This window comes from Acipenser ruthenus, chromosome 1 (genome assembly GCF_902713425.1).
Source record: "Acipenser ruthenus chromosome 1, fAciRut3.2 maternal haplotype, whole genome shotgun sequence".
Classification (NCBI taxonomy): domain Eukaryota; kingdom Metazoa; phylum Chordata; class Actinopteri; order Acipenseriformes; family Acipenseridae; genus Acipenser; species Acipenser ruthenus.
Window position 1 is genome coordinate 8,282,875 of NC_081189.1, and position 26,519 is coordinate 8,309,393.

The following is a 26,519-nucleotide window of genomic DNA, read 5'->3' on the forward strand; positions in this document are numbered from 1 at the left end:
ACACTCAGCTTTTCATATAAAACAATAAACATACCAACCTGCATAATCTGCTTGGTTAACCTTCACTCCAGCCTCTATTAAGGATCTAGTCAAAGACAAGTCCCCCTTCTTGGCAGCCAGGTGCAGTCGAGTTTCTCCCATTGAATTTCTCTTGTGAACACTGCTGATGGGCACAGGTAAAGAAGCTGGGAACTGTTTGCTGGCTCCTGAGTAAGATGAAGGGAAAAAAGGAAAACATCTCTGTGAACCCTTATATGTGATAATATCAAACTTATAAAAGCATACAAAACTTATTAAACAATGGTTTTCTTAATGTGAATAATGAAACATATTCAGTAAAATATAACAATGCAGGTAAATACAGACATGGGCTATTGTTGAGTCACAATATTTTATGGCTTCTGATATCATTCCTCTAGCAGTACTGGAACTGATTTCATTATACTTTTGAAATTAAGAATAACACATCTGCTGCCTTTTTCAAACATTTTACACATTTGATTTAATTCATAAGTCTAAACAAAGAACATTATTCCACATTAAATTATGTCTAAGGCTTTAAAAGTAATCATGTGGACAACATAATGACCAAAACGCTTGTACTAGATTTCTTTTTTTTTTTACAAAGATTGAACATACTGTATGAACATCTTCACATAGTATATACAAATATATAAATGGCCATAAGAGTAAGCCTTTTCAATAAAGACAAGGTAAATGAGCTACATAAATATGCCCTGCCAAGGATACAAACAACATATTACAAATGTCAGTATTGTGAAGAAGTAGGTCAGATCACCATGACCTACATTCACAGCATGTGAAATAAGTTATTGTAACACATTTCAGTGTGCTGTTCTGAAGATGGAGCCTTCATTAGCGTACCCAGACAGATTTCCAAGACTGGGTGAGGGATTCTCTATATAGCTATATACAGTAACATACATCCCCACCACCAGGGATTTTTATAAGGGGTTTGGGGGAGCTGTCCATTTGAATGTGACTTTAGACAGAAAATGTTGTATTCTGCAGCTGATACTGGTTGGTGGATAGCTTACACAATCTGTAGTAGCCTATGAGGACAATGAGGGACTTTGAACAAATGCAGCTCTGCTCATTCTGATGTATGTTTTTACAATCCTTGGTGACTTAAGTCATTAATAATGGAATTCACTTAACAAAAATAAATGCCCAGACACTTGTTTATCTAGTGTTGAGTAATCTGTGGGTTGAAACCAGCCTTTCATTATGTCAAGCAGGTAACTGGGCTGTGTAATAAACTTGAACAGCTAATCATAATACAGAAAATGGTGACCAATAGTGGCGATGCTCAACAGCTGGACAAAGTGTCAAAGGTCAAAGTGAATGGTGTCGTTAGTTATCAAGTAGTATCCTTAACACAGAAAATATGAAGTTGCTAGCTGAAATGGTTTGAGATATTCGGCTAGGTGCGGCTGCGGATTTGAGAATTCTTACAAGCTCCCGTCACAGGATTTTTAAATATCAAGACAAAATAAGTGGTGAGGTGTCACCACTGTGATAACGTATGTCACCATGACCAGTATTCACTGTACATAATACATGAATGAAAAAACCGCATTACTTTGAATTTAGGACACAGCCCAAATTTCCCACCCTCAATTTTAGTAAAAAATAAAACATCAAATAAATATGCTTACAAAGATACAACCTCAATTACGCACATGGAGATAGATTGCTTCCATCTGCTATCACGCAGGTATTGCTTGGCATGTAGAAAAATACGGGGTACTGTTTCTTAGAACTGAGCCTAATAATGAAACACTGAAAGCTGTAAAAGCTTCCCTTCGAATTCCTCAGGAAGCTAATGATGCTTCTTTGAAAATGGCTGCTTGTATGTCAAGGATGACTTGAGATCAGACGTAATGTTTTTGTTTGTCTTTTCTCAGCAGTCAGTCACGTTGCTGTTTGTGTACTCAGGTAGTCACGTCTTTTGTTGGCGCTTTTAATACAAGCATCAGTATACTGCAGGTTATTTTCTGAGAAGAAAAAAAATGGTTTCAAATATGCGTCTTCAATTTGAAGGAATACGTTACTTTACAAATTTAAACGTAGATACCTGCCTTTATCTCCAGTACTGAATTAATAAAAAACGTTTATTTTAATTAGTTTTCTGCCTTTTTTTGCGTGGATGTCATCTCTAAGTTATCTTATTATTAGGGTGTCTGATTTTCGGGTTTTACCCGATTTAACCCTATTTCTCCGCTCCAGATGCTTTTTTCTGCATTTGGGTTAAACCTGAAAACTCCCCGAATAGGCATATACTGTATATGAATAAACGCATGCGCAGTTGTCTGTGATTCACATGCAACAGAGCAGAACTGCCGCCTATATATATATATATATATATATATATATATATATATATATATATATATATATATATATATATATTTGATTTTTCAAAATTACAGGAATACAGCTTTGAGGTTTTTGCTTTTTTGCACTTTTCTTCCCAGTTATTTGTTTTATGAGTGTGTGTTTAAGCCAAGAGCATGTAACAGTCGATCATTTCTCTTTGTAAAACAGCATGGATTAAAGTTGTTTAGTTTTCCCGTATGTTCTGTGTGCAATTATTCTTGCAACTCCACTACAAAATAAAACTTGATTGGAACGGAGAAATGCCTCCATATACAGTAAGTGTGTATGTGTGAGAGAGAAAGAGAGAGAGAGGGGAGAGAGACAGAGGTCGTCAAAAGTTTGCCTACCCCAAAGTGTGGAAATATCCACACGTTGGGGATTTAAACTGTTGATGACAACTTTGTTGTCAACGCTTTGTGCTTAAGCATTTGTTTATTTCTTTCTAAATAAAACCTGACTTCTACCCGAATATGTATTCTTTCTTGATTATATATTAAAAAATCCACCCAATTTCACCCAATTTTCTCATTAAATAATTCTAGCTGATTTTTTAAAAAGCATTCACCCGAATTTGGGAAAAGATTTCACCCGAAAATCAGACGCCTTAGTTATTATCAATATTTAAAGAGTTTTTTAGACTTCAAGAGAATAAACACACATGGCGAAAGGAATAAGTCAGTAATTCTCAGTGAGTACATAGTATCAACAAACAGAGGGGGGGTATGTAGTTTAAATACCTGAAGTACATGGAACCCTTGTATCTTCTGGTTTGTCATACAATATTTCATCTACTGAAACAGATTCCTTGTCATCTGCTTTGGATAGTTCTTTTGGCTTTGAGTGATTTTCCCTTTGGTCTGGAACTGTTTCCTTATTTGTAATTTTTCTTTCACCATTTTCTTCATTGACAGATGAACTGCCTATGTTTTTTGCAGCATTGCCAAAAGCAGGATTTACTTGCTGTTGAAGACGGCTTGTTTTCTTTGCCACAGCTTCCAAGATATCAGGATTCTCAACATCAGCAGGGTCAAACTCTGAAATCACTGTGCAATCTGAATCAGTTGTGCTGTTTCTTTCTTCTTTACCTTCTTCTGGCCCTGATGTGCTGGCCTCAACAGCTACAGGTGTGGCTTGCAGTTTATTATTACTTACACAACTACTGTTTGATGTTAACATGTTTCCATCACTTTTAAGACCCAGTACAACATTGTCTTGCCTTTTACCAGCATCACTTACACACACATCTCCAATGATATCAGTGTTGGTTTCAACCCTTGATACCTCTTCAGTGTGCATTTTGTTAACATTTGTGACCCCCAAGTTTTCTGACTGAGCGCTACTGCATTGTTTTTGATTGACCAAATCTACTCTGATGTTGCTTTCACAACCACTGGTATTGCCAGTTTTCACACATAGCTGATCTACACATTCTATTGAATCCATTCTGCTTTCTGGCACCACATTGGCAGTTTGCATTTTACTTTGCAAGATGATTTTAGTTTCTAATTCTGATCCTTGCTCTTTTGTGGCCATGCTTGTACACGTTGGTAACATTTTTAACATTGCTAGCTCCTGTTTGCTAGTGCCACTGGCTTCCTCGCTTAGTTCCTTATCCTTAATTCTGCACATGTTGCTTATCTCTGGAGAGCACTGCTGACTGGACTCAGCCTTCTCCAAATTAAGAGTAGGCTGAGGATTACCATTCAACTTCATTAAGTTTGACTCCTCCCCTACTGAACCCAATACATCTGTTTTACTGCTCTCTTTAATTATAGTGGTTTGGAAAATATTATCTGGGTGATGACTTTCCATACTCTGTCCTTGAATGGACGTTGATTTGGTTGTGGGTCTTTCACTTTCTTCATTCATTGGGGACTGTCTGTTGTTTCCATGCTGAATATATTCGTTGCTGCTTATTTGTGTACAAGAGGATGAAGTGCTGTAGTCACTTACATTAAGTTGAGCATCCTCCTCCTGTATCTCCCTTCTGTTGCTGCTGGTTCCATTGCTTTGCTTTGGAGAACACTGTTGGATGGATCCCACCTTCTCCGAACTAAATGTAGACTGAGGATCGCAATTTAGCTCCTTTAAGTCTGATACCCTCTCTAGAACACTGAAGCTATCTCTTTCACTGCAGTCTGAGGCAGAAAAAGCCTCGGGAATACCCAGTAAAGCATTGCTATTAATTTGGGTAGCAGGCAATGGAATGCTGCATTCACTTTGATTCACTTCAGCTTCCATTAACAAAGACGGTGTGCTACTATCACTGAACTTTTCAGATTCAGCCACAGTTGATCCCTCATAGACTGACACACATGCTTGAATTTTGTTAAATCCAGTCCTATTTTGGCGAGACACATTCAATGAAATGTTGCTCTCATCAATGTTTTCAAGCACTGTTTCCGCTCCCCATTTAGTCATATCTTTTGAACTTGGGTTTGTACATTCTGTCAATTCTTCAAGGACATTAGATCCACTACTAACTGCAGAAGTACAGGAAATGATTAACTCCTTTTTATCAACTTGCATTGGAATTTCGTTATGAGTACCCGCTACCTCTCTGCCCTTCAAAGCAGAGTCAGGACCTGAATTTTTGTGCTGGATTAGTGTTGATCTTCCAAACGCAATTACTTTATTACCATCGTCTGCAGAGGAATTACTAGTCTGTACTGTCTTTCTTTCTTCCTCCCACAAATTATTTTCAGCTTCGATTATCTCACATTCCCCAAAGAAAGCACAGGGATTATCATTTCTTCTTAATTTGTTCTTTGACTCAATGGATACATTATCATCTGCTGGATTTAAGACAATACTACAGTCGTTTCTGACTCCATCTTCCATTTGCAGGTCTTGTTGAGCCTCCTCTGCTTCAATCTTCTCCCTGCACTTCACTCCATTGCTACCTGCTGGAAGTTGTAGTAAATCATGGCTGTCATTATTCTGTACAGTTTGCACAGCCTCTGATTTTCCTTCTTCACATTGGTTTCTTGCTTCACACAGACTATCTGCAGGTTCAGTTATCTTGCATACCATGTAGAAATTGCAGGGAGTCTCATTTGCCTTTCCTCTTGAACTTTTCTTTCTCCTTTTGGGCTGAATGGGTCCTAAATCAGTTGCACCATTTTTCCGCCTTGAGCTTTTCACTCTTTCAGCTATTGTTTCTTCTTCAGAATCCCAGTACAAGAGAAGTATTTCTTTGATTCTATCATCAGTGGCCAGGTCTAAGGCACTTTTCCCAAATCCATCCTTGACACAAGGGTTAGAACCATACTCGAGAAGAAGCTTGACTGCCTAAAAAAAAAGGTAAGGTTACAGTGTTTTTGTGAACAACAGCAAAGTGGAATAGCGTATTGGGTTACAACAAAATCTGCAGAGAACAGAATACTTTTGTCTTGATTTTAGCGATGTTATCTTAATTGCGCATGCTAAAAAATATCTGGCTGAAGGAGCTGAAGAGCTAAAGCATGGATGGGTATTTCTAGTAAACACAGGATATAGCAGTTAACAATTCAGCTAAAACTATTATTTTAGCATCAAACCTCCCCACCACTGGTGAAAAAATACAGCTGTTTGTATAATGTTAAATTAAATCACCAGATTCTTTAATTTGTGCTAAAAAAATGACTTTACTAAGTTTCACTATAGTTGGATAAGTGTTTCTCTAGATCAGTGTGAGCAACCTAAGCTATCCGAAATGCAACATTATGTAGCCTTCAAAACCCTTGAGGGCTGCATAACCCCCCCTTACAACACAGCTCGTTAATAAAAAGTGAAATTCTTAGATTTTGATGAAAAAAAAAATACTATTTTAGATAAATTAGTCTGCCTTTTATTTTTAATCTTCTTGAAAACAAAATACTGTCCGTCCCCCCCCCCCAGGCATTTAAAGCCTCAGATTGCAGAAATTATTCTGACCTGATTTTAACCCTTATATTTAGGCACCCCTGTATGGTGGGCTTATATGATTGGCCCTTGAGCCTCAGGTTGCATACCTCAGCTCTAGATAGATGTATAAATGTAAGCTTGCTAACAAGTGGATGGACACACACGCCTCCATACGGTAAAAGGCCTAGTGGTCACCACACAATTATCTAAGTATGCTGTAATGGCAAGTTCAAGAACTACAATGTCTCTAATTGTTTATTTTTGGTAAAATTATCAAATGCATTTTCCAACAATATCCCCTTTTGGTGTGTCATATAACTGTCTAAAAATAACTTTTAGTGTTTTTTTTCTTCTTCATACAATTGAATTAAATACAAAACTAGACCTCGTAATTAGAACCAGAAACAGCTAAATGAAGGGGCAGTTCTCTGTCTCGACCTCTGATGTTAACATCAGCTCCAGCTTCTAGCAATTCCATGATCACCTCCGTAAATCCATGGTAACATGCTTGATGTAGAGCTGTCCATCCTAATAAAACAAAACAAAAAATGTATCAATATTCCATTTTTTAATAATATTTTGGTAGTTTCCAAAGCTATGTTTTAAGTTACAGCATAAACACATACCCCACCTGGGTTGTAAATACAAAGTTATCAGCATGATGATAAAGTAGATCATAGTTACACTCATAATGTGTTAGTATAAAGGTGCCTCTGTGATATTCATGTGCATCCCCTAACAAAGGGTAAAAAAAATATGTTTTGTTTAAATAACACTAAGGAAAAAAAAAGATTGAAAACTGTCCTCAGATATTACTACAACTCAATGTTCCTAATACATGTTGTAATGTAAAACAATAAACATTCAACCTGCATAATCTGAAAGGTTAACTCTTCTTTTATTAAAACATTTCCAGACTCTCAGATGTTCTTTAACTAGAGAGAGGTCCCCTTTCATGGCTGCCACTTGTAGCTGAGTTTGTCCACTGCAATTCCTTTTGCTGGGACAAGGCAATGAAGCTGTAGGTTTGTCAGTGTCTACAGCTGGGGAAATAAGAAAGAAATAACGTAACATATTTGCACTTTTTTTTTTAAGCAACTGGTTAAAGTAATTTTTGCACGTGTCTCTGGCACATTTTACAAAACTATCCTTCATGCAGTGTGAAAAGAATTCAAAAAGAACACATGTAATGCACTTCAAATTGTGAAAATGTAGCATGCATTGATTATAATTTTAATGTGTAATCCTTTTTTTTTGTCTTTGTCAATGGTTCATTTACAGGGGTATACTATCACCTAACTATATACAATATAGCTGTTACTTCTACTAATAGTACCACTACTAGTAATAGCTAGCTTTAAGTTACATTCACAAACACGCAAATCCATTTATTCTTAGGGCCTTTTTTTGTGCATATTGACTTTGATGAATATGGCTTAGAGACCACAAAGTAACTGTAGGCATATTAATTATTATTGGTCAAGGCCACTAACATATTTCAGCTGAGTTGTTTATAATTATAACCCTGCAAATATGAAGTTTGTTTTTGAGGTATTGAAGTGTGGCAAGGGATGCAAAATTGTTATTCAAGTGTTAATAGTCTAACGTGTAGTAGTTGTAATTATTGTTAGTGGTAGACCTGCTTGGGCACATGATGTACTTGGAGCTTCATTATCTGCTGGGTTTTTTTCGGTGTCTGTGGTATCCAACACTTTATCCATAGCTGTGGTCCCGAACAGACTGCTCTTCACTGACTGTGTTTCCAAAGGTACAAAGCTATTTAAACTAAGGAGATTTTCACTCGTAAATGACCCTCCACAAAAAGCAGCAACACACTCATCATCCTCATCCTCACTGCTGGTGTTCTGTGTCACAAAGTCTTGAGTAGCCCTTAATTCCCATTCATCTGCCTCGAAATCTGCAAGGCTCCATTTAGTAAAATCCACAGTGATGTCACTTTTGCAGTCACTGGTGCTATCACTGGAGCTACAATATGGATCTAAGAGTTCATTTTTATTATTTTCATCTGGCATTGTTTGAGCTGGACCTTGTAAATGTCTTGTGGTCCTATCTTCTTTTCCTCCCATTTTTTCAGTCTCCATTCTTGGTAAAGTGACTAGTGAATTTGACCTGTTTTTCCAGGTTGAGATTGGTGGAAGGCTGGTGTTCCAGCAGTTTTTAGGTTTAACGAACGCTAATCCAAACTGCTTATCATCTCTAACTCTGTTGCATTGCTCTTTAGACCACGGATCAATCAATCCAACCTGCTCATTATTAGCAGGCTGATGATCATTCAATGAAACGCTGCACTGATCAATGTATTCCTGCGCTCCTATTTTTGCTTTATGTTCAATATCCTCTTCTTCAATCCTCTCCCTGGCCTTGGAAGTAGAACTAGAAACTGAATTTCTTTTTGCGACCTCTGTCCATCTACCAGCAGTAGATGAAAAACTGAAATCAGTTGGATAAGGAGAATTAATTATGGATGTTGCTTTCTGCTGCAATGTTAATGAAGTTGAAATGCCACAAGGCTCAAAACTACTGGATGTTTCCCCTGAATGTGCTGTATCTTTCTTGTATTTTTTTATAACTTGGTTACTCGTTCCTATTTTTCTTCCTGCCCTTGAAGAGGTAGTAACGTAATTTTGAACATTCTTGCTTTGACTTTCTTGCTTCAGAACACCACATATCTAAGAAAAATAAAAAAATAAAATAAATATATATATAGTTATGACCAGCTGCATTATAAATATATTTCCCTGTATTTCTATAATGAGCATAACAATGTAAAGAAATATATATTGTTTCATTATTAACACTGATGTTAATACAGTAATAAACTAAGAACTGATTTTAATTAAAGAATGTATGTAAACATAATCCCTTATTCCATATTTACATACAGTGGCTCTCAAAAGTATTCACCCCCCTTGGACTTTTCCACATTTTATTGTGTTACAACATGGAATCAAAATTGATTTAATTAGGAGTTTTTGCCACTAATTAAATACTTATGCAATCAATTATTTTCTGTTTTATATTTGTAATTAATTTAGAAAAATATGTAGATTTTATTTTTCACTTTGACATTATGGACTTTTTTTACACAAAGTAATGATATGTCAAAAGAATGTTTAAAAAATAGGACATTCTGGAGAACAAACATTTGTGCTAGAAGGAATAAGGTAAATTGATTATCATTGAGGAACGGTCATGTATTGCCCCAGATTAATTTAAACACTGTGGCGTCGTATCAGCATTGTTCCAACTGCCCATTCTGGCCCTACACCCAACATATTAAGAGCTCAGTATCTTGCTTTCCACTAGTTTGCAAGATATATCTGTATATGTATTTGCCTTTTCCTGTCTCTACCCACCTTTTGCTTTCTCTTTAATACACGTTTCCCATCATCACATCCTTGCATACCACAGACTTGTAAAGGCTTTTGTGCTAAAGCAAGATTATATAATGGTTATTTTACAGTATTATACATACAACAAGGGATACAATTCACTAACATTTAACAACATGATAAGCACTCTTTGTTCAGTATTTTTTAAGGTCTTAAACCAAGAGAATCGCCACAATCTCATTTGAACGTACCTGATGGTGAATATAACAGGAAATTAAACAATGTTAAAAAGGATGATACCTGATTGGGAATTACGTCTGCCTCTGAGTCTAGGTAAATAACTCTCCATTAATTTCTTCAGCTCACTGTCAGTAGCTTCTTCCAAAGCAGGCTTCCCTTCATCATTCTGCTGTGTGGGATCAGCTCCGTGCTGCAGAAGAAGCTGCGCCATCTACAGGGAAAGAATGGGATTGCAGGTAAAAACAACTGAACTTACTGCATCTGACTGCATCCATAAGTTTAAATACTCAGCACAAAATATATACAATTACAACTAATACAATCAAGAGATTGCTGAATTCCTTTTCTCCCATATTTATAACTTTTTGCCATTTGTATATTTAGTTTAGATACTAATAATTACACTAGTGAATGCATAACCTAAAACACAGCATATACAGGTGCACTTCACTTAACGGACTCCAAGGGCCATTGGTAATCAGTACTTTATAAACGAAGTACGTAGTAAACACAATTCGAAATGCTGTATGTTAACTGCGAACATATACATACCTTAAATATAAACAATACAAGAAAGCTTAATTGCCAAATAACAGGAGTTCATATTTGTACAAAACACGGCCCCTGTGGGCCGTGCAATGTAATAAGTAGTACCATTTTACTAATTTATATTTTCGCTAAATGTAATTAAAATTGTATATGTTATACGTTTTAAACCGTACAACGGCTGTGCCAACAAAAACATAGAAGAATAAAAGTGAACAGCAACTGTCCCGGGCGTTCCTTATTGAACGGTCCTGTATATATTAAACTGTATGTATTGAACGGTACTGTATATATTAAACTGTACGCATTGAACGGTCCTGTATATATTAAACTGTACGTATTGAACGGTACTGTATATATTAAACTGTACGTATTGAACGGTACTGTATATATTAAACTGTACGTATTCAATGGTACAGTATATATTAAACTGTACGTATTCAATGGTACTGTATATATTAAACTGTACGTATTGAACGGTCCTGTATATATTAAACTGTACGTATTGAACGGTACAGTATATATTAAACTGTACCTATTGAACGGTACAGTATATATTAAACTGTACACATTAAACGCAAAAGACTTGCCTGTGGAACAGGAAAACTGTACATATTAAACGGTATATACATTATACACAAATTTGTTTTAACCAGAGTAATTCCCCATTAAATCCCATGTTGTTTGGCAGGAACATGCCTCCTCAATGCGTTGTAAATGGATCTCCGTTCTAACAGGATCCGTTACAAGTGGAGTGCACCTGTGTAAATAAAAATCTGTTTTCATGTAGTTAATGTATGTGTAACATTGAGAAAGCAAAAAACATACTATACTATTAATGATTGGAACAGGTTTCTGTAATGCAATGTATTTAATGTGCTTTGAAATAATTAGGGCTAATTAGTTAGTGGATGTATGTTCTACAGGACTAATTGTACAACTTTTCAGCAAATTTATTTTTTATGTCATTGAATACATTTTATAAAATTACAATAAAACAAATATTTGTTATTCTAACTGACAGAAAAAAAAGATTATTTAAGAAAAGGATTCTACCTGATGATATCCGTATTTAACTGCGTCATGTAGAGGTGTTACTCCACCTCCCCCCTTACAGTTTACATTAGCACCGGCTTTGAGAAGCTCCAAGGCTATCTCATAGTAATCTTGTATTACTGCTTCATGCAGTGGAATCCATCCTGATGAAAGCAAGAAAGTTGCAATGACTTATGAGTTTTAAAAGGGTATGTGTATGTAAAGAAATGGGCACAATATACACACACATATATATATATATATATATATATATATATACATGTATATATCTAAAGCTAAGCTTTTAATGATTTAAACAGTGGTAGTGGTTTGTTTTATTACCACGGTTTAGATCAATAACAAATGTACTTTTATATAGCGCTCTTCATGCCAAGCTATGCCAGGGCGCTTCACAATTAAAATGTAAAAGACCCCTCTTTTAAAAAGCAGTCAGACATTAATGCCTTCAATCTACTACTCATGTATCTGTAGGCTCAGTAGCTTCTTCCCATGATGTCAATTGGTATCTGTGGAAGGATGGCATTTAGGTCATGGCTAGCAGTGGGAAAAGCACAGGCAGTAGGCAGGAGATTGCAGTTCAAAAGCACTTTTCACTCAGTTTGATTTAATAAGAAAACAAACAAGATTTAAACAAACAAATCAAAAATCAAAGAATTGAAGCACCCACGCTTTATTGTAAGGATGAGATTTTAACCCCATCTACATTTTAAATGCTTATTTTTGACAAGGACTGAAAGGCACACTCCTTTGGTAACATTTAAACATTGAACTATTAATACCCCAACCTCAAATACAATGTATTTAAGACATTCTGAGATGTACGAATAATTTTTGGTTCCACTGATCATCTGAGATAACATTCGACCCATTTGTTTTCAGTTAAGTTTTACAGGGTTCATACAGCTTTTCTGATACAAATTTCAAGGACTTTTTAAGGACCTTCAAGGGCCATTTTGACAAATGTTATTTAACTGTATAATAGAAATCTAAATTATACTCACTTTGAGTGCAGATAAGCTCTGGACCAGTAGGTTTTCTTATTCAATAACACTGAGTCAGTTTTGGTACCTATACCCGTTTCATTCTAAAAACAGTACAACAATTCAGTGCTTTAATCAATGTCAGAAGCAATAGTCCAAAAAACGTGTGTCTCAATCACAGGCGCCTAACTTTGTTAAAAAGTGTCTGGCAAACGGAAGGGCTAACTGCTGAGCATAGAGAGGCAAATGCATTGCTTTTTTTTTACAATTATGAAACTCTAAGAAACCAAGCAAACAGTTTTAGTAATTGCAAACCTACAAAATTGGGCAGGTGTTTCAGCATAAAATGTTCAATATGTACTTACTGAGCATGCATTAATTACAAATACATGCAAGTAGCATCAAATAGCACAACCAGTACCAATGGCATCTCTGCACAGTGCTACACCTGTAATTCCCACATGTAGTTTATCAAACAAAGTTAAACAAAGAAAAGCAAGTACTGTTCTTTTGAAGGTAAGTATTCCATAATGAAGGCAGTTTAAAATACTTGCCATGTCAGAAGCACTGGTTTACTATAAATCAATTTCAACAGTATACATTTAACAGTATATACTTAGTTCCAGGAAGGACCAGTCAAGAGCTGTTTCTTGTTTTATACCATTGTAAGAAATTCTAAGAAATTGTGTCTTTGCTTTTGTGCTTGCTTATAAATATGGTCCATTGATTTAGAGGGCAATTATAAAATAACTTAAAACACTAATGTAACTGCTGCTAGTCATCTCTTGCTAGTTTTAAAATACATTATTTTATATCTGATACTGCACAGGACGACAGGGAGAGTAATTTAAGCAAAAAGATTTTAATTACCTTACGATTTCTGGTGCCTTTAAAGTAAGATGGCACGGGCTGTGAAAAAGTACTGCGCCTCTATTGTCGATTTGTAAACACAAATAAGCTTACTTGACTTAAAAAAAACCCATCTTAAACAGTGCAAGCAAATTCTTACTTGGTTTGACTGAATGAGCACAAAGAGCTTAATATGAAAGCTGAAAATTAATAGGAGGCTGTGTGGTCCAGTGGTTAAAGAAAAGGGCTTGTAACCAGGAGGTCCCCGGTTCAAATCCCACCTCAGCCACTGACTCATTGTGTGACCCTGAGCAAGTCACTTAACCTCCCTGTGCTCCGTCTTTCGGGTGAGACGTAATTGTAAGTGACTCTGCAGCTGATGCATAGTTCACACACCCTAGTCTCTGTAAGTCGCCTTGGATAAAGGCGTCTGCTAAATAAACAAATAATAATAATAATAATTTCAATAAAGAATGCTAAGTTTTTAATAATAATAAAAAAAAACATTCTAGCCTACTTCACTAAAGTAAAAACTGGCTTTCGTTATTTTGAAATATCACTCCTTCAGATTATTACTATCCTTAATAACAGTAACAACATTTTATTTAGAGTTGGTGTTGAAGTTAAACCTGACCATGGCCCTGCAGCAACACGAACCTACTAACTTCCTTATTATTATTAAAAAAATGTTTTAAAAAATAACCATCAGGTTCTCTCTTGCCTTTTTTTAAATGAATATAATTGAATTAATACAGAATAAAAACAAACCTAAACTAACAACTACCTAGTGTATATTATTTAATAAATAATTGTTTGTAGTCTCCAAACTGCCCAGCATCTTCTGATGCAGACACCGCTGCTGCAACGTCAGCTGTAGTAAACGGTGCAGTGCAGACTATGGGTCAAACCAACGTTCATGTACGGTGCGTTTTATTGTGTTGTATCGGACTTCTGCCATCTTCTGAATGACTCTGTTTTTTATTACATTTTAAACTGTTTAAAGGCAAAACCACAACAAAAAATTGAACAATAGTGTGTATACACTGAGCAAAACAAGTAGAGGGGCAAAATATAGTTTACCTCCCCTGTGCCCTATTATTAATTAATTAGTCATTTAGCAGATGCTTTTATCCAAAGCGACTTACAGAGACTAGGGGGTGAACTATGAAATAACAACTGCTGCAGATTCACTTACAACAGAACCTGTTTTACGTCTCATCCAAAGAATGGAGCACAAGGAGGTTAAGTGGCTTGCTCAGGGTCACACACAGTTAGACAGTGGCTGTGCGGGGATTAGAACCGGGGACCTCTCGGTAGCAAGCCATTTTCTTTAACCACTGGACCACCAAGCCCTATTGGTTAGGTGCCTACGGTCTCAATCAAGTTACAAGTGCGAAGTCACAAAAATCAAGTGTGTGCAAAAACATTTTTACAGTTTTCCACAATAAAAAATATATAACCCCCCCCCCCCCCCCCCCGTTATTTTTGGTATTTCTACAACATGAATCATAGGAATGGACCTGACTGAGGCCATTTTGACGGAATTCCGTCTACAGACAGAAAACTTTCACCCATGCATACTCTCCATCCTAGTGTTGCCCTTTGCAAAGATTAAGCAAGGATGTACATGTCTTAGTTGCAAGTCCATTACTTAGCAACCTAAAAAATAAATACTTTTTTTCCCCGCAGAAGCAGCCAAGGAAACAGACAGAGACAGAGAAAACAAATCGGTAGTCTAACATATAGTGCAGTTCAAATAATATTAAACATTTTGTCAGCAATTTTTTCATGACTTTTCCAAGACTTTTATCGTGTATTCTTTTTCCAGGCCTGGAAATCACCATTTTCAAATTCTATGACTTTTCCAGGATTTCCATGACCATACGAACCCTGGTTGTAATACTTTATTGTACCTGCATAGTCTGCTCTGTTAGCACTGGCACCAACTTTCAGCATCCTACTGACCATCTGCCTGTCACCATCCTGAACAGCTTTATGTAACAGCGTCTCTCCATAGACATTTCTTCTGTGTATAGCTGTGATCGTTAAATTCTTCCCAGATTTGGATTTGAGAGACATTTCTTTGTCTAAAAAAACCCAGATGAAATAAGTATTATAAGTTATATTATCAATGCAAGACACAGGGAAACAGGGTCACATTAACACACATTAACACTGCAGGGGTACTTTCAGAAACTAAAACTGTAAGTGTGTTTTAAGATTGCAGTTTAGATCAACTCACAACTTCAAATATATTCTATACTATAAATATTTCTTCAAATTGAATACATTTTTTATTGCAGTTAATCTACAGCTAGTTTCCACATGAACCACTGCAAACTCTTAAGTGTGATCATATGTACCTGTGGCACCAACTGAAAACTGTTTTTATTCCACAATGAATAATAACTCATTATTAATGATTAACTGACTATACTTAGTGAACTTGAACGGAGGTATAATGTAAGGGGAATAGCATCTCTGACAGTTTGGTTTGTAACACTTAAGTAATGTACATGTAAAAAATATTAAAATGTAAAAAATATTTCAAAGAAGTCATTTATGTCCTGTACATTTCTTCTCATTCCACACTGTACTCTTCTGTACACTGTACACATCCCTTTAATTCGCACTGAAGAACATCCGTTTTTTGTACCCAGGTAGTAGCACTTTTTTGGTACCCAGGAGGCACTCTTTTACAGAGAATTGTGATGGTCTGGAACCAACTCCCCAGTAATGTTGTTGAAGCTGACACCCTGGGATCCTTCAAGAAGCTGCTTGATGAGATTCTGGTATCAATAAGCTACTAACAACCAAACGAGCAAGATGGGCTGAATGGCCTCCTCTCGTTTGTAAACTTTCTTATGTTCTTATGAATATACCAGCATGTTTTAAAATGCTTTTTTTTATCTCAACTCTTAAGAAATAACACAGAACTCTAATACTTGAGTGAATAGAGATGTTTTATTAAATATTCCAGTCTACTAGTGTTAATAATTCTGCCAAAATAATCAATCAAATCATGGCACATCCTTTGTCAACTGATGGCTTACTGGTTTGAAAGCAGAAGGTGCTAATACAATCAAACAGTTTTAGAAGGGAAATTTTCAGTGAAATGATGAAGCACATGTACATTTTACATTGTCAGTAAAACATTGCTTCTTATGTTTTATAAATGAAACCAATCTCTCTGTGTTATATAAAAAAATGTATTTGATATAAAAATACATATATATAAATTATAAAAACTTTACTTTCAGCGTTTTCTTGTAGTCCTTCCTTGTTAAGCTGACAGCAGCTTCTGTTGTTGTTTCTGATAGGTTTTGAGGATTTTGAGATATTCCCGGTTATGACTGTAGAATGCTTCTCAGGCTCTTGGCAGGTCTCTTCTGTGTTTTTCTTTCCCCTAAAAACAAAACATTTTTGAGAACTGTTTCTTCCAGCTGGACCTTTTTTTCAAGGTGTCTGTGGGTCACATTCGACATATTTAGTTCTCCAGTCTAAGTACAAGAGTATGTTACATGTACATGATTTTTTAACTGAAATTACTGTTGTGTCCTGACGGCTGTGATGGTAAATGAAGAATGCAGATCTACTAATGTAAAAAAAAAGCAGGGAGGACAACAAGTTTAGGAAGTATAACAAGTAGGGATGTGCTTGTGATACATTTTTATGAACGTGTAAATGCTATGCTTGTGTCAACGTCTAACCATATCTACATACACACACTCTTTATATTACATTCTGATGTATACTGACAGCCCTGGTTAGTATTTTCTAAGCAAATAAACCCTAAATAAGCAAATAACATTTTAACATTGTAAACACTTAACTACAAAATAAAACAATACAAAACAATTAAATAAATAAATAAATAAAAAACCAAACACGTACACACTCAAGTATATATTGAAATTAGGTCTGTCACTGGATTCAAATTCTTGAATGGTTAATTTATGGGCATTAGTTGATTAACCAGTAGAGTGCACGTTTTTAATAAAGGTAACAATCTTATCCTGTCCTGCATGTAATACTACAAAATGAATAGAATCTAAAATAAAAAAAAGATTCCTTAAGGATAGAAAGAAGACAAGCGTATTGTCAACAGAACTGGCAGAAGGTACAGGTGTCGTTGTCCATCCATCAACAGTCCAAAGCACCTCTGACCATTGTTCCATAGTCCAATTTCTGTGTTCTTGTGCATAGTTTAGCATTTTAGTCTTGTTCCCCTTTCTAACAAAGGTATTCTTATTGCAACACATCCTTTAAGTCTGGATTTCAAGAGTGATATTCGTACTGTTGATTTGATGGACAATGACACCTGTGCCTTCTGTCAGTTCTTTTGTCAATTCAATGCTTGTCTTCTTTCTATTCCTTAAGGATATTATCTTCAAGTATTGCTAATCCTTGTTAGGCAACTTTTTGGGTCTTCCAGTCCTGGGTTTGTCAATTACAGATGATGTTTCTCTGTACTTGTTGATTATGCTTCGGATATCACGAGTGATGCGAGCTATTTCGAAAATCGAGTGATGCGAGCTATTTCACGCAATGTTTTCCTTCTTTATGCAAGTCAAGGTTGTTATAATAGTAGAAAACACTAGTGGAGGCTTTGAGTAAATTGTTTATGCTCATAATGCATCAGAGTTGAAAAATGTAACATGTTTAAAACTTTTGCACAGCAGTGTTTTTTTTTCTTTTTTTTTTTTAAACAATTAGCATAAAAGCTTACTGGTAAATTAAAGCATAGACATACTTTATTTACACGTATGCATTCTCTGAATTAATATTGAAAAAAAAAAAATGTCCTTTTAAAATCGTGTTATACATCTTCATAGGGATGTAAGGGCTAAATAAATGTCAGTCGCCACCTGGAGCGTTCTGTTTATTACGGATGTTTGCTTTTTACTGCCATCAGTAACTCCATCCACAGTAATTCTGAATGTTTTCAAATGGTGAAGCATTGAAGGTGTTTTTACGGCAATTTTGTTTGGCATAATTATTTACATACCACGGTTTTCTCATCTGGTTCCTCAAAATAATTCCAAACGTGGCTTTGCTTCGTTCCTTTGTTTAGAGGTGCCATTTTATTAAAAGCATATAACAAACTTCAGAAAAAACGCTTGTCATTAACTTTATTACACCGTGGAGTTGATACCATACCATGCCCACCACAGCACAAACACTGAGTGCACCAATGAAGCGCTGGATCGACCGAGAATAAAACACGCCCCAGTGTCAATCTTTCTGTTGCACCAATTAGAAAAGCTATATAGATGCAATTGCCAAACCCCTTCCTTTTTTTATAAGATCTGCCCTTTGGCTCGACGCGACGGAGTGACTGTATATGATAATACCGGTAAACTACTAAAATGAATTCATTAAAAAATATGCGTTTGGTGAAATTTGTCACATGACCGATTATACGTCCAGCATATTATTTAGATTTATAAATAATCTGTGACTTCCAAGTCTCCACATTCCAATGGTTAAAGAAAATTGATGTTTTCTGTAACAGTGCATTGCCTTAATATAAGACATGTGTTTATAGTGGCTCCCAGTAACAGCACCTGAAATGCTTTGATTTATATCCAAATATTAAGTTTCAGTTCACTTACCCCTCTTGAGCGTATCTTTTTCCGTTGCTCCTGGTTATCCTTTCTGGTTTGTTGCACTCCACTGAGCCTTTCATATTAATCTGGTGTGATCCTAAAGAAAAATTGGACACATCAGTTTTTCAAAAACAAACTGCCTACCATACCATCAACAAAATGCACTGCAATAAAGGTCTACAGTCTTTTATGCACCATGCTGTGAACCTGAACAGTTATTTGGAAAACTGTTCCAATTTAAAAAATATCAGGTATCTTCTACATACAGTATATACTATACATACAGCTTTGTACCTGTTTGAGAATCTGATGTTTCCGGTTTCAGTGGGTAACTTTTAATCAGTTCTGCTAACTGGTTGTCAGAAGCTTCTTCCCATGGAGTTTTCCCTTCATCATTCTTCAGTAAAGGGTCAGCTCCATTTTGAAGGAGCAAATTCACCATCTACAGTCCAATCATGATAATACAGTTAGATTTGTATTATCTAACAGTAACTTACTGTTTAGTATGGCAGATCAATTAATAATATTATAATAATACATATATAAGGAAGTTACTATATCAAGAATGATATGGTTTGATGAGGTGGGGATGTACAGTATGATTTCTCGTAGTTATTTTTGTACATAAAGCTTTTGGGGGAATTGGAAGGGTAAGATAGTTACGCTTGATATTTTGCTTGACTGTGAACATTGATAATTGTTCATTTTTATAAATCATTGTATGGCAAATAGAATTTATTTGCCATTCACATTCATTCCGATTCCAAATCATGTTAACCTGTACTAACATTGTGGATAAACAAATGTTAAAAAGGACCATAGGCTGCCTCTATTAAAAAATGAACTGTCCTATCTTGTATTCTGACTGTTTGATACACCCTTGTCTGAGTTATATTTTAGCACAGACCTTAGTGTGTCAAACATGAGCTGAGAGAACATTCATTAAGAGTGATGGGCACACAATGTGTAAATGTGGTTTTAGTCACCACAGTGGTGTACTGGGTAAAGTTGCTTCAGATTAACATCAAAGGCAATGATACTGTCAGTATAAAAAGTTTACCCAATACCCCCATCATGGTGATTTAAAATAACCACATTAAATCCAATCTATATACAGTAATTGAATTTCTTAAAGAAAACTACCAAATGATGTCCCTGTTTGGCTGCATGATGCAAGGGTGTAATTCCACCTCTCCCTTTGCAGTTCACCTCAGCACCAGCTTTCAGCAGTTCCAGTGCTACAGTATAAGAGCCAGCTAAACTGGCTTCATGCAATGCTGTCCACCCTGAAAATAAGAGGGGGTTCATTTTTTATTTTGTAATTCAGTTTTCTTCTGTAATATTGCTAATCTTACACCATTACATTTACATGTTTTAAAAAAATTGCTCTGTACCCTAACAATATCTCAATTTACAATTTAATCTCAAATATAGTACCCTTCAACTAATATATACAGAAACTTATCAAAGATATACATTATTATTATTATATGTATTTGACAAGTTTCTATATAATAATAATAATAATAATAATAATAATAATAATAATAATAATAATAATAATAATAATATGTACACGCTGATGTACATTTAAAAAAAAATAAGATCGCAACTTAATGCTGAAAGACCTGATATTTAGATTTATCTAAAAAAACACATGAACAAAGTTTGTACTTTAATAGTTATCAAACACATTGCTTAGTATTTTTCCTTTCTCAGAAAGGTGGTAAGGAGATTTGGTTAATTAAGTTAAATCTGATATCCCAGAAAATCTAGCTGACATACTGCTTTGTCTTTAAACTCAAACAAGTGCTATACTACTTAGTGGTAAATACATATAATTGATTTTCAACTGAATCTGTGTATAGATCTGAAATATTTTCAAGTCCATCAAGCAGAGATGAGTTTTTCATAAGTATCGCGATACGAATCGCATCGTGGCTTGGTGTATCGTCTCACTCCTAGTGTTCAGTGCAGTTTGATAAACTTAAATAATGCTATTAACTATACGTGTTACAAAAATTTAATTATTTAGATCGATTATCCAGTGTCACATACACATATAGTCAACTAAACAGTTAAATAGGCTGAAGATGATCGACAATAAATAAAAAAAAAGCAAAATACGTTTCAGCTCTGGATCGTATGAAACAGTTTCCAGTAGGAACCTTACATGCAGATGGTGATAAATTGTTTTAAATCTTGTAATGTGAGTCTGGAGGTGTTCAGACGTTCAATCAGTACTGTAGTCTACAGGTACGATCAGTCACCACCTCGGTTTACACAACCGGCTGCCTATTTTTTTAGTGCTATTCGCATTTTTGACCCAAATCAGGTGCCTTTTCTGTGTTTTGACCCTGAGCTAATTAAAGCAATGCCTGGATGGCAGAAAGATCATGACAACAAATGTGCTGCTTACCTGACCTATGTCAAAGAATGCCACATGACTGACTTATCTAATTTCTGTCCCATCTCCAATCTCCCTTTTCTCTCCAAAACTCTCATCTCACGGAAACATCTCACATCATCCGGTCGCATCACAGTACTGTAACTCCTCTGCTCCGGTTCGTGAATTATCTCCTGCTTAATGCTGCTGCTGCTGCTCCCTCTGTGCTTGTCCTCTTTGACCTAACAGCCGCTTTTGACACCATAGATCATGGCACTCTTCTTGACCGCCTTCAGAAGTATGCTTGGATCTCTGGAACCTGTCTCTCCTGGATGTCCTCTTACCCATCCATGCAGTCTGTTTTCTATGTTGGATGCAGTGATGTCGCAAACCCAGTCACTTGTGGTATCCCCCAAGGATCTGTTCTTGGGCCCCTTCTCTTCAATATCTACAGGCTTCCCCTCGGCTTGCATTCAAGACATCGAGGCCTGGATGTCTGAGAATTTTCTTCAGCTGAACATTAGCAAATCCTTACTCCTTCTAGTAGGATCTAAAACTCAACTTAAGAATCTCAATATAGCTGCACTGAACCTGGGAAACTGTCTGCTGCTGCCTTCCCTGGCAGTACAAAGTCGTGGTGTACTTCTTGACAGCAACCTCTCCTTTGATGCTAATCTGCTATTAGCTGCTGTGTTGTTGCTACTATTTCATGTATTATGCTACTATATCATGTATTATGCATTTTTCACTGTATTTAATGTATAATGCTTTTTTTTTTTTTACTGTTTTTCATGTATTGTGCATTTTTCACTGTATTGTATTATGCATTGTTTTTTACTGTATATCATGTATTATGCATTTCTCTGTATTTAAAGTATTATGGATTTTCTTGTTGTTACTGTGTAAAGCACTTTGTGATGGTGGTCCACTATGAAAGGCGCTATACAAAATAAAGAATGATTGATTGATAAAAGTAACTGAGTTTTGTTTCTGATCAGTTTCCAAATCTCTACAAGTTGGCAAAACGCTACCTTACAAATCCAACCAATTCCGTGGATGCAGAACGTGCAATTTCAATGTATGGACAGGTATTCACAACACAGAGACTGCAGGTGAATGCTGCATGCTGGCGTTTAACAAATAAAACTGACAAATAAAATTTTTAGTAAGGTAATCATAAATGTGCAACTCTAAGCTTTTTGTACTATTCATATTCTACTTTGTTATATATAGTATATGAACACATGCAGGAAACATCCCCGGAATCTGCTATTTATGCCGTGACCAACCCGCGGAAAATGTTTAATTTCTCTGCGATTTAAGCAGACCACTACCTATAATAGACAGACATTTTGACGGGCTTTGCAGCAATTGAGAGGGGCACTCACAGCAATTGCTCCATGGCCGCCGTTAATTTTGAGCCCTGTAGATCTATAGGTATAATGAAAAAGTGAATCAGCATATGTACATGTAAAAATGTAAGAGTAACATACATATTGTACGTAAAAATGTGACTTATGCACAGGAGGACTGGTTCTTCCATAGGTCCTCAGATTCTGATGCTCTCATCAGCGTGCTAACCAATGTCCCAACCAAGTTCTATCACCACTGTATCCCCATCATCAGGGATATGCATCCCCAGCTGCAGATTCTAAGTGAATGAATTACTAAAACAATTTTCACTTACTTATAGCAGACTTCTGATCCACTTCCTTGCCTGTCTGACTGTGGTTTCTGCTAGTGACGCTTGATAATTCTGATGAGTGCTCCTGAACAACAAAGGTAGGCTTCACAACATCATGGCCAGTGTTACTGTCCTGAAGTACAAAGCTAAATGTTGGAGCTGATGAAATTTTACTTGAAGTCTTTTCTTCTGCTAGACCACTCCTCTCGCTGTGTATGAAAGTAGGTATATTAACCGATGAAATAGATTCACATGTACAGTATTGTGTCTGTTTTAAGTTGCTTCACTCCATTCTGGCATCAGATTTTCTATTTAGTGGCTTTTCTCTTTCATTAAGATGTTTATATAAGTGTCATAAATGTCTGAATCTGCAAAAACCTGTTTCCTTTGAATTTTTACATAAAGCATTATCTCCCCAAAACAAACTAAATATCTAGGTATACCTCACTAGACAATCACCCCTAAAAATACGCAAAATATTTTAATAAGTATTAATAAATATGTGATTCTGCTCCTCTAAAATAATCTTAATAACCCTGAACTAACCTCTTTTCCAGTTCTGGTAGTTTGCTATATGCAATCTGCTGCAATCTGTATTGTTTTGCTCTGCCCTCTCCTCCTATGCAAGACAAATCTTGATTGGACAAGGTGATACTTGTGCATGACATATCCTTTGAAGTATCTGAATTATCATTTTTAGACTGTCCTTCAGTAGAATAATTCTTGAAAGATTCTGAGACCTGTGGTTCAATTTCATTATGAAAAACAGACAACAAATCACAACAAACATAAAACATTGAAAAACGAAATCACTATTGCACACTGTATCTGTTCTTTATCTGAATTTAAATGATCATAAGAATATGAGTTCAAAATCATACAAGAGTATGAATCAAAATTATTTCAATTGTATCTGTTTTAACAGACATTAAAAATGACAAAGACTAATAATACTATATTGAGATACCTGACTTGGCAATAATAGATGCTGAATGTATATTTTCAAAGCATAACAAATGAATGGAAATGAGGAATGGCGATAAACTCAATATTTTGGTATCCTTCACTAGACAATTGACAATATGGGTGGGATAGTTCTGTATTTTACCCCAAAAATGTATTCAATGACATTCAATGAGACACCTGTCTTAAGAGACTAACTTACAATAGAGATCAATCAAATGTACCTGTAGTGAACCTAATGCATCTTCCTGTGTTTCAGATTCCATTGGATGTCCTGACTGCATATTAATTTCCTCAGTGTGCATTCCAGAATGGAAATGCACTTCCATTATTTGGGTACACTCATCACTGACAGCCATGTGACTGATGTTGGATGTGGAAAGGGCATCCTGCTTTTCAATTTTCATGCTAAGGTTCCCTTGCCATACCAGCTCCTCCTCTGCAGTGCTGGAGAGCACTACACTGCACTCTCCATCCTGCAGGTTCATGTTTGGATCCAGTGTAGACCGTGAGGGTATGCTGTTCAGTTGTGTTAGCAGTTTGTTGGGCAGTGTGTTTTCTTGGCTGTCTGATTCTCCCTCTGCTGGCAAAGTGTTCTGGGATTTCAAAAGGCATTTAAATGAGGACATGTGTAGTGGGGTTCCAGTCACTGAATCATTACTGAGAGGTTTTAGTAAGTCTGCAACTTTTGTTGAACTATCCTTTTCTGTGCATGTTTCACTGGTGCTCAACAAGTCAAACTTAGGCATGGTTGCTGGTAACAAATGTATTGGGGTAACCTGTGTTTCTGTAAAAGTCAAATATTCTTCTGACTTTTCTTCAGTAGGAGTCCCTTCCCTTTTTGCTGTGAAGGAGTTTTCAGATAAAACAGCACTTGTGGCACTTGTGGTAAGGCACACCTGTAGGGAATCATTTCTACAACTAGAGAATTCCTGTATGTAAAAAAAAAAATACAATTGTAAATATCAAAGTGTGCATTCAGTATGACCTACATGCGCACAGGCATTACATATGGTATAATGACTGTATAATACTGTATTTATTTTTATTTTTTAAATGAGATAGTTCTCAAGACCCACCATCTCTTCACTTGTTGTTTGAGTAGTAAAGTTAATTCTTTTCTCCGTGACACAGAACTCCGTATTTTCTGTAAAAAAAAAAAAAAAAAAAAAAGATACTTTCAGAACAATATTTTATAAATGTGTTTGTTAGCTTGGTTGTTGTTATGAAAACCTTGGTTTCTCTGCTTTCCACTGACTTACTTCCAAATTCTCAAGACTATTTTACCTGTGAATAATTAAAGCTCACCAGCATGTATAGGGTTCAAATGTGGCTCTGGTCTGAAGGGCTATTCTTACATATGAAATGGAATAATGCAAAGGGTACCTCTACAGTAGGTCGTTCCTCTCTGTATCACTTGAGAAACTCCTGAACTATATTAATTGTGTGTGTTATCAATCACTATGTTTTGCTGGAACAATGAAAATGTATACATTTACTGTAATATAAACTAGACTTTAAATGAAAGAATACTGATCCTGAAAGTTTTTCTCCTGAGGTCTGATCAACACAAATAGCTTGTTTAATTGTCAAAGCAAATTTGTATCTAGTTCAAAACAACAGTTACCAAGAAATTATCTTCACTAGTGTAATCACAAGACACAAAGTAAGCCACCACAAGCTAGTTCTGAGAATACTGTTTGCAGTAAAGAGTATTTCTATCCCAATTCAACGAGAGGTTCTGAAGATATGTGACATGAATACAGATGGACAGACAAGCAGATGGACCATGACCAACATGAAAGTTGAACTTCTGTTCCAAATACATTCTAATACTTCAAAATTGAATAACTGGCTTTACAGATATAGCTCAAAAAATTGTGAGACCCCGTATTTATTTTTCAAGTCTATGTTATTAACTTAATAAAGTTTGATATTTGTTTGTGACTCCATTTTTTAGAACATAAAGAATAATGTAAATTAGCCTGTTTCCAGTAGAGGGTCGTAAAATGCAGGTGGTCCAGTATGTCAGTGTTCAAAATTTGCTAACAAACAGTCCAATGTAAACTCATGTTTTATTATGTATTTGCCTATGGTACCGCTTTGTATTTTAAATGTATTTTATGTGTTTATTTAACGTGTTAAAACCTCATTTGATCTGAATACAAATTTCCACAAGGGCAGAATAAAGGAGTGACTCCCAAGTGCAAAAAGCTTTTACATTACGGTAAATACATTTGACAGTTCGGTGACTTTTCAAAGAGTCACCACAAGATGGCAGTGTTCACTGGGGGAAAAAACGACCTACTCTTTTTTTCTTTTTTTCCCTCTCAATTGCTTACCTGTCATATTATTGTAATGCTTTTTTTTTTTTTTTTTTTTTAACACAATACAATGCAGTTATACTGCAGAAGTTACTTTTCAGTACTGGTGAGGAAAGAAAACTTAGCTGCTGTATGTTGTGTGTGTTCTGAAACAAGCTTCCTCTTATTCAAACCTAATTGCCAGTGTCACTCTGTGATCCAAATAGGTATGCTTGCTTTCTACTCTCAGAAGTGTAAGGTGATT

General features: G+C 35.8%; 1 protein-coding gene across 1 annotated transcript in view; it reads right to left on the reverse strand.

Moving 5' to 3' along the window:
* The window catches only part of LOC117403656 (ankyrin repeat domain-containing protein 31-like), a 37,607-nt gene extending 12,735 nt beyond the window's left edge, over positions 1 to 24,872 (reverse strand). The window contains exons 1-16 of the mRNA XM_058992171.1: positions 24,176 to 24,872; positions 23,535 to 23,728; positions 22,992 to 23,197; positions 20,062 to 20,204; positions 19,213 to 19,360; positions 18,925 to 19,015; positions 16,564 to 16,715; positions 15,223 to 15,396; positions 11,481 to 11,623; positions 9,939 to 10,089; positions 9,663 to 9,736; positions 7,925 to 8,975; positions 7,155 to 7,328; positions 6,671 to 6,813; positions 3,138 to 5,691; positions 39 to 206 (exon numbers count right to left, since the gene is read on the reverse strand). Coding sequence (XP_058848154.1) covers positions 39 to 206; positions 3,138 to 5,691; positions 6,671 to 6,813; positions 7,155 to 7,328; positions 7,925 to 8,975; positions 9,663 to 9,736; positions 9,939 to 10,089; positions 11,481 to 11,623; positions 15,223 to 15,396; positions 16,564 to 16,715; positions 18,925 to 19,015; positions 19,213 to 19,360; positions 20,062 to 20,204; positions 22,992 to 23,197; positions 23,535 to 23,728; positions 24,176 to 24,700 — 6,091 coding nt within the window. The 5' untranslated portion in view covers positions 24,701 to 24,872. The remainder of the gene's footprint in view (positions 1 to 38; positions 207 to 3,137; positions 5,692 to 6,670; positions 6,814 to 7,154; positions 7,329 to 7,924; positions 8,976 to 9,662; positions 9,737 to 9,938; positions 10,090 to 11,480; positions 11,624 to 15,222; positions 15,397 to 16,563; positions 16,716 to 18,924; positions 19,016 to 19,212; positions 19,361 to 20,061; positions 20,205 to 22,991; positions 23,198 to 23,534; positions 23,729 to 24,175) is intronic.
* Between the last annotated feature and the right edge of the window lie 1,647 nt (positions 24,873 to 26,519).